An 11447-nucleotide genomic window follows, 5' to 3' on the forward strand; every position below is an offset into this window, starting at 1 on the left:
AAAGGATGAAGAAACAGTAGCATCATTTGGACCATCTGTATTAATGGCTTCTGTGTAACTTGTTTAACAATGAAAACTGATGAATGTTAACATCACTCCTATTAGCCAAATACAGCCTGCATCCTGGCTTCTGCTACTTCACCAAAGTAATGCTAATGTCATAGAGACACACATTCAAAACCCAATGACCTATATGGTAATCTTAGGGAAGGGGCATATACTCCAAGATCTAAACACAGTGGAGTTACAAAACCAAAGTCCCACTTCCTACCTTCTCTTCCATTCATGTTGATTTCTTATGGCCTAATCCCCAATGCCATGACCTAAGTAGCCTCAAATTTAGTACACAGTTCATAGCAATGGACCACAAACCATCTTATCATGCTGACTGTACTTGAGACCCAAACCCTCAAAGGTATTTAGATGCCAGTCTCATATTCCGGGTTCCAGCACCCACTAGTTTTATTTCCTTCATTAAGGATTGGTGCCTGAGGCAACTGTAAGGGAGGCTTACTATCTCCTGTTTTTTACCAAATGCCATACGAATTCAAAGGCCAGGCCATTACGTAATATACATTTATATAATTTAATTACTATTTTCACAAGTTGATGTTCTGGTCCAGGTGGAAGTAGGAGAGGAACCTGGCCATCCTAGGTAACTCAGATCCTGAGCTAACAAGGAACAGAGTCTTCACTACTTGCATATGATACGCAAACTCACACTGTCTAAACTGTGGAACTACTTCATAACTCAGTCAAAAGCATCCACATCCTGTCAGAAGGTGTCACTGTTGAGTGACAAAAGGTTCCCCTTACTTTAGAGTATGTCAAAAAAGAAAAAAAAGGAAAAGAAAACAAAAAGTTTGCAAATAACCAAATTCGGATAGCTTGATGAATTAAATTAAAATAAATGCAATACGCCTTTCTCAAGTTTCCAAGCCCAGTAGCACTATGAATGGTGAGAAATAAATCATATTAAACTAGTTTGTGCATTAACGCTGATTAAAAACACTAACTGACCTTATTACTCATGGTAGAGTAGTTTTCATAGCAGATAAATTTAATCTAATGACATTTAGCCCACAAAGCTTTCTGTCTAAACCCACCATCTTCCATCAACTTTATTTCAAAGTTGACATGAACTTACAGGATTGCTTCTCATTGCTCCTCCCACTGCTCTTGCTGCTTTGCTGTTGCCTGCCAGGTCTGCTAATTGCTTGTAAGAAACTGTCTCTCCGAATTTCACATCTCTCAACAGGGTCCACAACACTTGCCTGGTGAATGAAGCTGCAAAAAAGCAGTCACACACTATTCATAAGCATGTCTCAAAGAACTAACAATAAAGATAGTCAAAACCTATGACAATTAAACCACAGTATGAATAGCAACTTTTGTATTTTATATTAAAAGTGCTCAGATTCTCAGTCCTATCATTGTGTCCTATATTACTATATTTAAATACATGATTATTAGAAAGAGTGCTTCAAGTAATTGATCACTATAAAAAGGGGGATTTAAGGCTTTGATTTTCCTATATTTTTAATTTGCTTCAAGTACAATTATCCTGTTAACTCACACAATGTGGTTTTCCATTAAATTGGCAGAGTATAAATTAGCATAGAGTCAAATTAAGGAGGGAAGAAATAACTGGCTCTACCTATTTTATAAAGCTCTTGCATCTCTTGTTAATTTCAAACTTCAGCTGGGACACACTGGAAAAGAAGCCCTAGAGCCAGTGGACCTGGTATTATCCTGGCTGACTGCATTTTATAGTAGAGACCCCCAAGCTACTATTCAGAATTCTAGACATTATAGAATGTAAGGACTGGCTGTGACCTTGAATGTACAGTACATTCTTAATGATAAGGACTTGTGGAAATAAAATAACTTCCATTATTTTAGTTTTAATTCACTATCAAATTGCTTTTAGTGTTCATAGAGTTGAAATAATGCATAAATGAATACATTAGAACAATTTCCCCTCTGCGTTGAAGAGTTTTAGATTTCCAGACCAGGATTATTTTACAGAAGGAAAACCAATAGCTAGTTTAGGATTTTAGTTTGGTTTAACACCTATTGTTCTTTCAAGGTACTTGTAGAAGCTTTGAAGATAACTACAAAACACTTCTACTGTATTGAGAGGAACAAATAGGGGGAAAAAACAGCACACATGATGAAAACACCAGTCTCCTCCTTTGGCAAATAAAACATACATTGATTAAAACCATTCCCTTATTTTGGAACTGTGTGTCAAAAAATACCATTGATTGTTATGTACAAACCCAGCAAAATGTGATTTTGTTCTTAAAGGAAAGCCATACACCATTATGTGTGTGTTAAATAATAAAAATCACTTCTTAACTGAAGGGAATGATAATCACTTCATTGAAAAAATCTGTTTAGCCTTTATTATAACATTAAGCAAATTAAACATCAGCATAATCCAGGTGATACTAGAAAAGGGTCATCAAAGAAATTAACTTTGTTGTTCATTAATTTACATGGATTAGTAGAGGGCAAAGAGATAGCAAATCTGCTCTAGTTTTTTATGATATAATTTCAAACTGTACACCATTTGTGGCAGTAGGGTGACTTTGGGGTTAATCAGACTGATTTGTCCTTTTAATTGCTTTCTATTCAAAGAAAATTCATTAGATAATGTTCTCTTCAAAATTCATGAATCAATTTAACTGAAGAAACCACATTAACAGCTTTGGGTTCATTAGCACAAGCAGTTGTGTTACTAGCTGATTGCTAGGAGGGTTTCCTTAGGCAAACAGATTTTGTTTACTGTGATTTCTTTAGAAAGGTTTATTTCAAATCAAATTGTTACTTATTATTTTTTTAACCTCTTTTTAAGCCAGCAAGATTAGTGTTAACCTTAAGCACTCAGGGGTTTCAGGGAATTATTGCCTGATGTCATTTTTTAAAACCAATGAAACAAAGTAAATCCACATTGCCAGGGCCTCACTCCAAATCCCCCATTGCACCCCCCTGCCCTCCTTTTTGGCAGAGGAATAAGAGGCGCACTAGGCCCAGCAGGGTAGGTGGACCTGGAACTTTACAAAACCTGTAGGAATAAAATGAGAAGTCTGTGCAAACTTAACTGGAGCATGGAACAGTTACAAGAAACAATGGAATGGTTCCAAAGTCATCACTGGAGAGCAAAGCAATAATGTTACTGTGTAAATTGATGGCCAAATTATTGAGTACCTTTTAACATTCTAAAATACCACATAATAAAATAATGATGTATTAGAATATAAGGATGGAGTTTATCATGTATTTTGATACCTAGTGTGCATTTTTCCAGATAACATATAATAGTGTTTTATGATAGCAAACCCCCCCGACAAAACAAAACAAAACCCCCCAAGAAGTTATAGTTCAAAATAATGAAATATTTAGCAATCATGCACATCATTTTATAAATGTATCTGAAAACTCAATTTCACCCTGTAGGGAGCAAATGCATTAATTAGTTTAAGCAGCTCTAAGAGACAGTGCCAAATACTGTTATTAAACTGTCTGCAAGTGTTAGTGCCTATAAGCATAACCTGCTCAAAATTAGATGGTTGAACCTTCACCAATTTTCAGTACGGGTGCCAACATTTTATGCTGTTAAATATCATTATAAAGTGTAGTAAAATCTGCACATAAAAATTAACACACATTCTCTCTCTGTATGAAAACACTTTATATTTTCATGAGTTTAGGATGACCGCATAATTCTTGAGTGGCAGATCGAAGCAAAACCATGACTAAATTATACTACATTATCCAAACTTAATGGATTGTCAGAAGTACCATCTCTTCTCCATTCCCTTACCCAGTACTCAACACCGTACATACTACTTAAGAAAAATATTCTATCAGTTTAGTATGCTCTCTGCTGCCCTCCTTCCAGAGAATGGTTGCTTCTCGCAACAATAGAGCAACCGATTTTATTTAAAAACAATAAATTCTGATTTAATTGCTCAACAGCTTGTCAAATTTTCCCTCTAAATGGACTAAGCTGCAGAGGCCATCTTAAACCACTGTACCTCCAGCAGAGCTATGAAATCCCTCTAAATGGACATTCATCAAATGTGGATTTTGAAAGGCGGATGTCTCATGAGTGCACAGACCTATAGGTCCCAGGGACACTGATTTAACTTATTTGCAAGAACTTTCTTATCCAAAATGAACCTGATAAACACTTCAGAAGAATGTGGTTTTCCAATGGTAGCATTAGTCAAATATCAGGACTGGCAGTAAGAATCAAAATGTTAAAAAAAAATTGTAAATAAAAATTCATTCTCCCATTGACATGGGAAAGTACAATAGCAGGCACTTACATATATCTCCAACTGTTTCTTCCTTGGTTTATTTTTAAGACAATAATGGAATGAAAATCCAGGCTGCAGGCTTATAGGCATTTTAGTGAAAGCTGAAGTGTAACACTTCATGTAGGACAAGGAGTTTAAAGTAATCTAGTCATGGATATGGGCAACGCTACCTTCCACTGATACCTCTGAAGCGTGTCAAAAAGGTAACTTACTTATTACTGGAGCAATATAAGGAAAGGCAGTGCATGGGCAAGTGGGTAGCCAGAAGAAAAGACCCTGTATCATGGTAAGGAGAAAGAGAAACCAGGATGCCTTATAGTAAACTAGGAGGCTTTGGATGTGAAAAACCTAAGAAATTAATGTCTGAGAGCAGAAATGGCTTCCCAGTGAGGGGGAAGAAAGGCGGTGATACTAACAAGGGAAATGGAATTTGAAAACAAGGATTAAACTAAGAAAAAATACACCTCAACAGCATACCTCTCGGTAGTCCAAGAGGTAAACTGCTGAGAAGGTGAGACCCAGGAAGAGAGAGGAGTTAGGAAATTATGTCATAAAAGAATGCTTATGGCGTGATTTGGGGATTTCATAGCTCTGCGGGAGGCACAGTTGTTTATGATGGCCTCTGCGGCTTAGTCCTGAATATTCAGTGACCATTAGGATGGGTTTAACTACAGACACAAATGGTTGCTTGCACTTGGGGCCCTTCATCATTGTGGTGCTAGATGAGGAAGGAATAAAAACAGACCACAAAAGTATGCACTGGGCACAGATATAGGCTGGAAGGTTTGACTTCAGTTATAGTACATATGGTAGGTCTTGGGAACATATTTTGTTGGCAAACAACAATCCAGATCTTAGGCGAGACCTGGAAAAATATAAAATATATAAATGAACTTTTCTAGCCTCAATGAACAGCTTCCATTCCCTTCTCTACTAAAGGAGTTGCCATTCCTACTAATCATTTCCCAGATTTTATTAGAAATCTAAGTTATAACTAAAATTGCACTCTCATAACTTTTTATCAACCAATTTTGTTGAAAAATGTCCACATAATATTCTCCTGGGCTGAGAACGCATGTATTCCAACATTTTTTCTTGAATTGAATTTTTATAGGCCAGTTATAAGCCCCTGAAAATAGAGACTTATAATAAGCTTACCGTTAATGCCTTACTAGTTCAGGTGTGATACTATTCTGGTAGTCAGACAATGCTTGTGAGAACACACTGCCTCATACAATGAAGTTATCTTAATGTAGGAGAGAGGCAAACCAAAAATATTGTTTAAGGTGGGTGTTATGAGAATTTAAATGAAAAGGATGGAAATTTTATAAAATCAAACAAATTACCCTCTAAAACAGGGTCTGTGGTATAGGTATCATAAATGGCATGGGCAACCTTTTTGTGGGGGGTGGTGGACAGGCAGCACAGCGGTAGATAGGGCAGGAAGCAGAATGGAAAGCAGCAAATCAGGCAGGAAGCACAGGGAGGGAAGCAGAAAGCAGAGCAACAACTTGGGCAGGGGAAGGGGATCGGAGCAGGATTGGTCCTACACTTTTGAGGGTGTGGGGACAATTTGTAGTATATCTGCCAAAAAGGTTGACTTCCACTGCTTTAAACAATACATTTCTGAAGTATCTATCACAGCTCTTCTAGGCATTGTAACTATAACAGACATGGTAGATGCTCTGTGAGATAGACAACCTGAGAATGGAAGAGTAGGAAAAATGGTGGACACCAGGTTAACGATGTCAATAATTTCCTCTCTTCTACTACATGCCTTCTAAGAATTCTTAGAGGAAGACAGATTGAAAAGGTAGATAGGTCCAATTTATCTCCTCATCCTCCAACAGCTGAAGCCTGACAGGAAAGGAATACAGATTATTCATCCTCTTTTCCCAAAAGTTAATTGCTTAGAACTTGATGAATATATTAAAGTCTAAATTTGTCACACACACACGCACCATCCATCAAACAGTTAAACTGTATGTGTTAGGATGTATTACCCAGTAGATAGACAAAGTTTTCTGATATTTGTTTTAATGACTAGTGATGAAACAGATCAAGCCTGACTTTTTGAGGATGGAGGCTTTCAATTTATCCACAAAACAATTGTCACTATAGTAGTGTAACTTTTTTTCTAATTTAAAAAATCTTATCTAGATATCTTCCATGTATCTAGATATATAGTTATGTAAATATCTGTTCTTGAAAGAGCAGGTTAGTCTCCTGTTCAATCCTAAACATGTCTGGTAAACTTCAAAGTGCACCATACTCTCTGCATTGGCAAGTAGGAAGGAAGCCAGTGAGATGCCAAGGGTTCTGATATGCCCCTGAGGCTTGACTGCTGCTACCAGTCCCAGGAGTGCACCTGAGTCCCTGAACCTGATGTACCCTGGAGGGTAGGAGCCCAGTCACTTGCCACTCCCACTTCTGGGGCACAGAGAACTTAAAGGAGGTTCCATTGCATCCTGGAGGCTGAAAGCACAGATCAGCTAATTGCTGCCCCTAGCCACAGGGCACATCAGAGCCAAGGGCTTTAATGTACCCCTGGAGTGGGAGCCCGGATCAGCTGCCACTCCCAGCCATGGGGGTGCATCAGAATCAAGGGTCTTGTGATAAAGGAATTTTAATAAATAAAGTTAGCATTATTTACTGTGTATTGAAAGAGCACAAGAAATTTAGGTATAACTAGATAATATGAAAATGCATGTCATAGGATCATAGGCAAGTAGGGCTGGAAGGGACCTCATAAAATCATCTAGTCCAACCCCCTGCTCAAGGGAGGATCATCCTCGACTAAATTATCCCAGCCATGTGTCCATCTAGCCTGCTTTTTAAAGTTTCCAAGGATAGAGATTCCACAACTTCTCTAGGTAGCCTGTTCCAACACCTGACCACCTTCATAGGCAGGAAGTTCCTCCTAATCTCCAGCCCGAATTTCCCCTGGTGCAGCTTGAGTCCATTACTCTTAGTCCAATCCCCTACAGTCACAGAGAAAAACCCATTTGCATTCTCTATAATCACCCTTCAGGTACTTGAAGACTTAACAAATGCCACCTCAGCCTTCTCTTCTCCAGGCTAAATAACCCTAGTTATTTCAGCCTTTCCTCACAAGTCATCTCCTAGGCCCCTGATCATTTTGATCATATCCTGTAAAGACAATAATATAATTAAAAGGTTTAACCCCTTTATGCTGCAAATAACCCCCACAACTATGTCTGCATGCATTATATCATGCATGTGTGTGTGTGTGTATATATATAACAGTAGATACAGAAAGGGGAATGACATTACCTAACTGAAAATATAAGATTAATTTATTTATTTACAAATCAGCCACGACCTTCATGAACCTATAAGCAGAGGAACTAAAGCACAAGCTAAGATGGTTCATAATAGTCAAGCATAAAGTATAAAAATAAATTCATCATTTTCATTTAGGGTAAGTCCCTTTCAATTTGTACAATCCACAATTAACGTTGGAGTCAAATATGTATCTTTTGAAATTTTTTAAGAAGAGAAAAGTGACTCACCAGAGCAGGGCTCCATTTTAATAATCCCTCAATTATTTACCTATTAGAAGTTCCTCATTTGACAAGTATTAGTTTTTTTTACCTGCTGCCAACTGAAACATGGACATATAAGAAGGGTGTTGCTTTTTTGTCCCTTTCTGACTTTTTCAGCCAGAACTGAGTTTCAATCAGAAACATAAATTATGTTTATGAAGCTTGCTTACTCTCATATAACCCTTCTGCCCCTCAAGAGATAATGAGTAATAATACATTAATTATATAAGTAAACCTACAGGATTTAAAATGCACATAGGAATCATGCCTTTCAAGTATAAAATATAAACAGTCACATTTTTTTTTTTATCATTACCAGCACTATGTATTAGCTAAACTGCAAAACATTGTTGGATCAAATGAATGGTTTAGTTGATACAAAAATAGATATCCACCCATTTGATTTTAAATTATGGGGGCATACTTTTATTTTCATACCATATTTTAATATTTCAAATGAGAGAATACATGGCCAAATACATGGCGATGAATGAGAAAAGTGAGAAAGCCTGGTTTCTGGTGTTGGCCCTTTCCTCATCTACGGGTATTTCATTTCAGCTGTCTCTCAGTTTCTCCTTGAAAAAGGAAAGATTACTTGCAATTTATTTACTTATTTATATCCCCCCAATCAACAAAAATCTGAATATCCATATGATGCACGCAACACTTATTGTATATGTTCCATTGAGAAAGAATGATTAATTAGTTGCATTAATGTTTGCATAACATATATTCAGGTATGTAAATACAATCAAATATCGAAACAGAACTCACATTCATTACATTAAAGTTTAACAATTTTTATGACCCGGGTAATATATGTGCATCTTGTAAGTACTTATCCTTTCTGTGTACAAATGTTCTGATACAAGCAAATTATTATTTGTTGCTTTACATATTCATAGATATCTTTGCCTTGACATCTTCAGAGTAACAGTGAAATATTAACCTGTAGAACTTATCTAGGTCTTTTTAAAATAGAACTAATATCTAAAAAAAGCTAAGAAGTGTGATATGCACACAGCGGGTAGACGCAGAGCTCCACTGACTCAAGGGAAGCAAAGGAGCTATTACATAAGAGAGGAGAAAAGTCCCTATGAAACCGCTTGGCATCCAGGAGACGTAACTGGTTTGTGAATAGCTCTATAAATAGGTATGGCCAGGAGACAGTGGCAGCATTGTTGTGTTTACCTTACAGCCCCATTCAAGATAACTGATTGCTGCGGGTTAAGAGGTTTGTTCACCACATTGCTATTATGGTTGGGTCTTCTGTCAAACATCCAAATTCTCTCCATAGAGTGCAAGTTATTTTTGTTTAATTCTACGCACGCAGATCTTTACTTTCTAATATTCTAAAAAGACGCTGTTGGCAATCAACACAAACCAACACTGAAACTGGTATTATATGGAATCCATAAAGATGGTCTCAGAAGTGCCACAGATCAAGTGTGCATGAAGACTGGAACCATCTCATTCAGTAGTGGACCCTCCAGTTCATGGTTGAGGTCCACTGACTATGTGAGGATACTTTCTACTTCCTTCCTTATCAGTGCTAAAGTAAATCTGTTGAAAGGCATTACAATTGCAAGGCTAGACTAGACCATCTAGTATCTTTTATGAGGACTAACTTCATATGATAGTATCAAAAGATTAAATTAAATAATTCTGGAGGTGTAAACAGTATGTATATTTGGCAGCAGTGACACAATATTGTTATTTTCACAAGCATGTCCTTTTGCAGTGGGACCACAAAAATTACTAGAGGCTGCATCTTTTATGCATATTTCAATGACCCTGCATTTGTGCAATTCGGAGTTAAGGTTGAGCCTCAAAATAATAGGGAATTAACATAGCACCTGCACTGACTCAGGCTAGGTACAGATATTCAAAAAGCCTGAGGTGGAATCAATCGAAGTTACATGATTTTCTGTAAGTGGCATAGTTTACATTGGTAGTGAACAGAACACACATTTCCCTGGGGGCGGGAGTGGTGGTGGTGGGTGGAACACAAATCTTAGTCTGGGTTTTACCATTCTTAAACCAGTCTATGTATTCTGAACTTCATTCTTTCTCAATGGAGCATAGACAGGTTTTGTGTGCGTTAAACTTCTGTTCTGTTATGGGTATAGACCAGTTTCTGATCACTTACACTGGTAAAAGCGTAATGTCTATGCCTGCCTCACAGAGTGTTTTACTCCCCCACTGAGAAATGTGTGCTGTAATTGCAGCTCAAGGGGTAAATATTTAATCTGAAATTCCAAACAGCAACAATATAAACATTTAGTAGGCCTTATCTGAAAATTGGTGCTCAAACATGTAACCCCTGGTTCCATTCTAGGATGGAAAAATCTTTCTGTTCTCTGGGGGCATGAAAGCAAAAGATAGATGTATATTATATATACACAATAAAAGTATACATATCTGTATAATGTATGCCAGTGACTATACTGGTAAGCAATATAAACAATTTTGCTACACTATTTTGAAGTTACAAGAATATTTTGACTCTGAGGAGGGAGTCTGTGGGCGCATCTACATGTGCCTCTACGGTGCTGTTGTTACTGTGCCATCATTTAGTCCTTCCAAAATGACGCAATAATGATGGCACAGTAATAGCCCATACTTGCACCATGATGCTGATGCACAGCTATTTTTAGCTCCTATGTCACTGTAGCAACACACTATACCGAGGGAGTTCATTGCTACGGAAATGTAGCATCATGAGTAGACGTGCCAAAAACGTGTGTGTCTAAGGCTGGAGGGCCTGGAAGGCCACTAGTCCAAGGACACAGTGTGAGTGACAATCCGATGGGAGTGTGAGTGAGGGGTTGGGAGGCCAAACTCTTTTCCATGTGCTTGAGGTTGTGTATGTAGGGTTAGGGTCTGAGGGACTGGTATCCCTGTGGTGTTGTGGTGGCTGGAGGAGCAGCCAGGGTTGAGTGGATTTGTGTATGAATGGTGCTGCTGGCTGCAGATGAAAAGCTGCTTATGCTCTCTAGTGCCCTCTCATTGTTTATACTGAATTGCCCTTGTTGTTTATATTGGATTGTTTTTGTTGTCGATATTGTTGTGGTTGTCGAATATAGTTGTTGTTGCTACCCCTTCTTTGTGTGTCAGTTTATTGCTAATTAATTATATTTAGCTAATTAGAGCCAGGCTGCAGGCTTATAGTTAGTCAGAGGTGAGGCTCCTCCCCCTTCACAGCAGGGTCCTTGCAAGTGTTAGCGATCTGATTTGCTTAATTAAGGACTTTGCCATTCAACAGATAAGAGTTATAGAACCAAATTCTGCCCTTAAAAGTAAACAACTCTCTGTGGGCCTAATCCAGCAGTTTTTCTTCAAGTTAAATTCCCTGGAATCAGTGGGCATTTTGCTTGAGTAATGACTGTTTTCTTATCTATTCTTAAATGCCAAATTTAGTGGGAGTTGCACATGAATACAGAAAGATGGAATAGAAAGGACTAACAAAAACGAGTAAAAAAATCTGATATAGTATTCTATGTTTTTGCATTTCAACTCTATGAAATGAAAAATTATTATTATTCTTTTAACA

The 11447-nt window shown here is 37.6% G+C and overlaps 1 protein-coding gene across 14 annotated transcripts in view; it reads right to left on the reverse strand.

Annotated features, from left to right (window-relative positions):
* MGMT (O-6-methylguanine-DNA methyltransferase) overlaps nucleotides 1-11447 on the reverse strand; it is a 361778-nt gene that overhangs the window by 57706 nt on the left and 292625 nt on the right. For all 14 annotated transcript variants that reach the window (XR_002088963.2, XM_019482894.2, XM_019482897.2 and 11 more), the window contains one exon: nucleotides 1148-1287. Coding sequence is in view for 13 of the 14 variants with exons in the window: in XM_019482894.2 (XP_019338439.1) it covers nucleotides 1148-1287 (140 nt within the window). In the remaining variant the exon portion in view is untranslated. The remainder of the gene's footprint in view (nucleotides 1-1147; nucleotides 1288-11447) is intronic.

The sequence above is a fragment of the Alligator mississippiensis genome, chromosome 6 (assembly GCF_030867095.1).
Source record: "Alligator mississippiensis isolate rAllMis1 chromosome 6, rAllMis1, whole genome shotgun sequence".
In the NCBI taxonomy this organism is placed as follows: domain Eukaryota; kingdom Metazoa; phylum Chordata; order Crocodylia; family Alligatoridae; genus Alligator; species Alligator mississippiensis.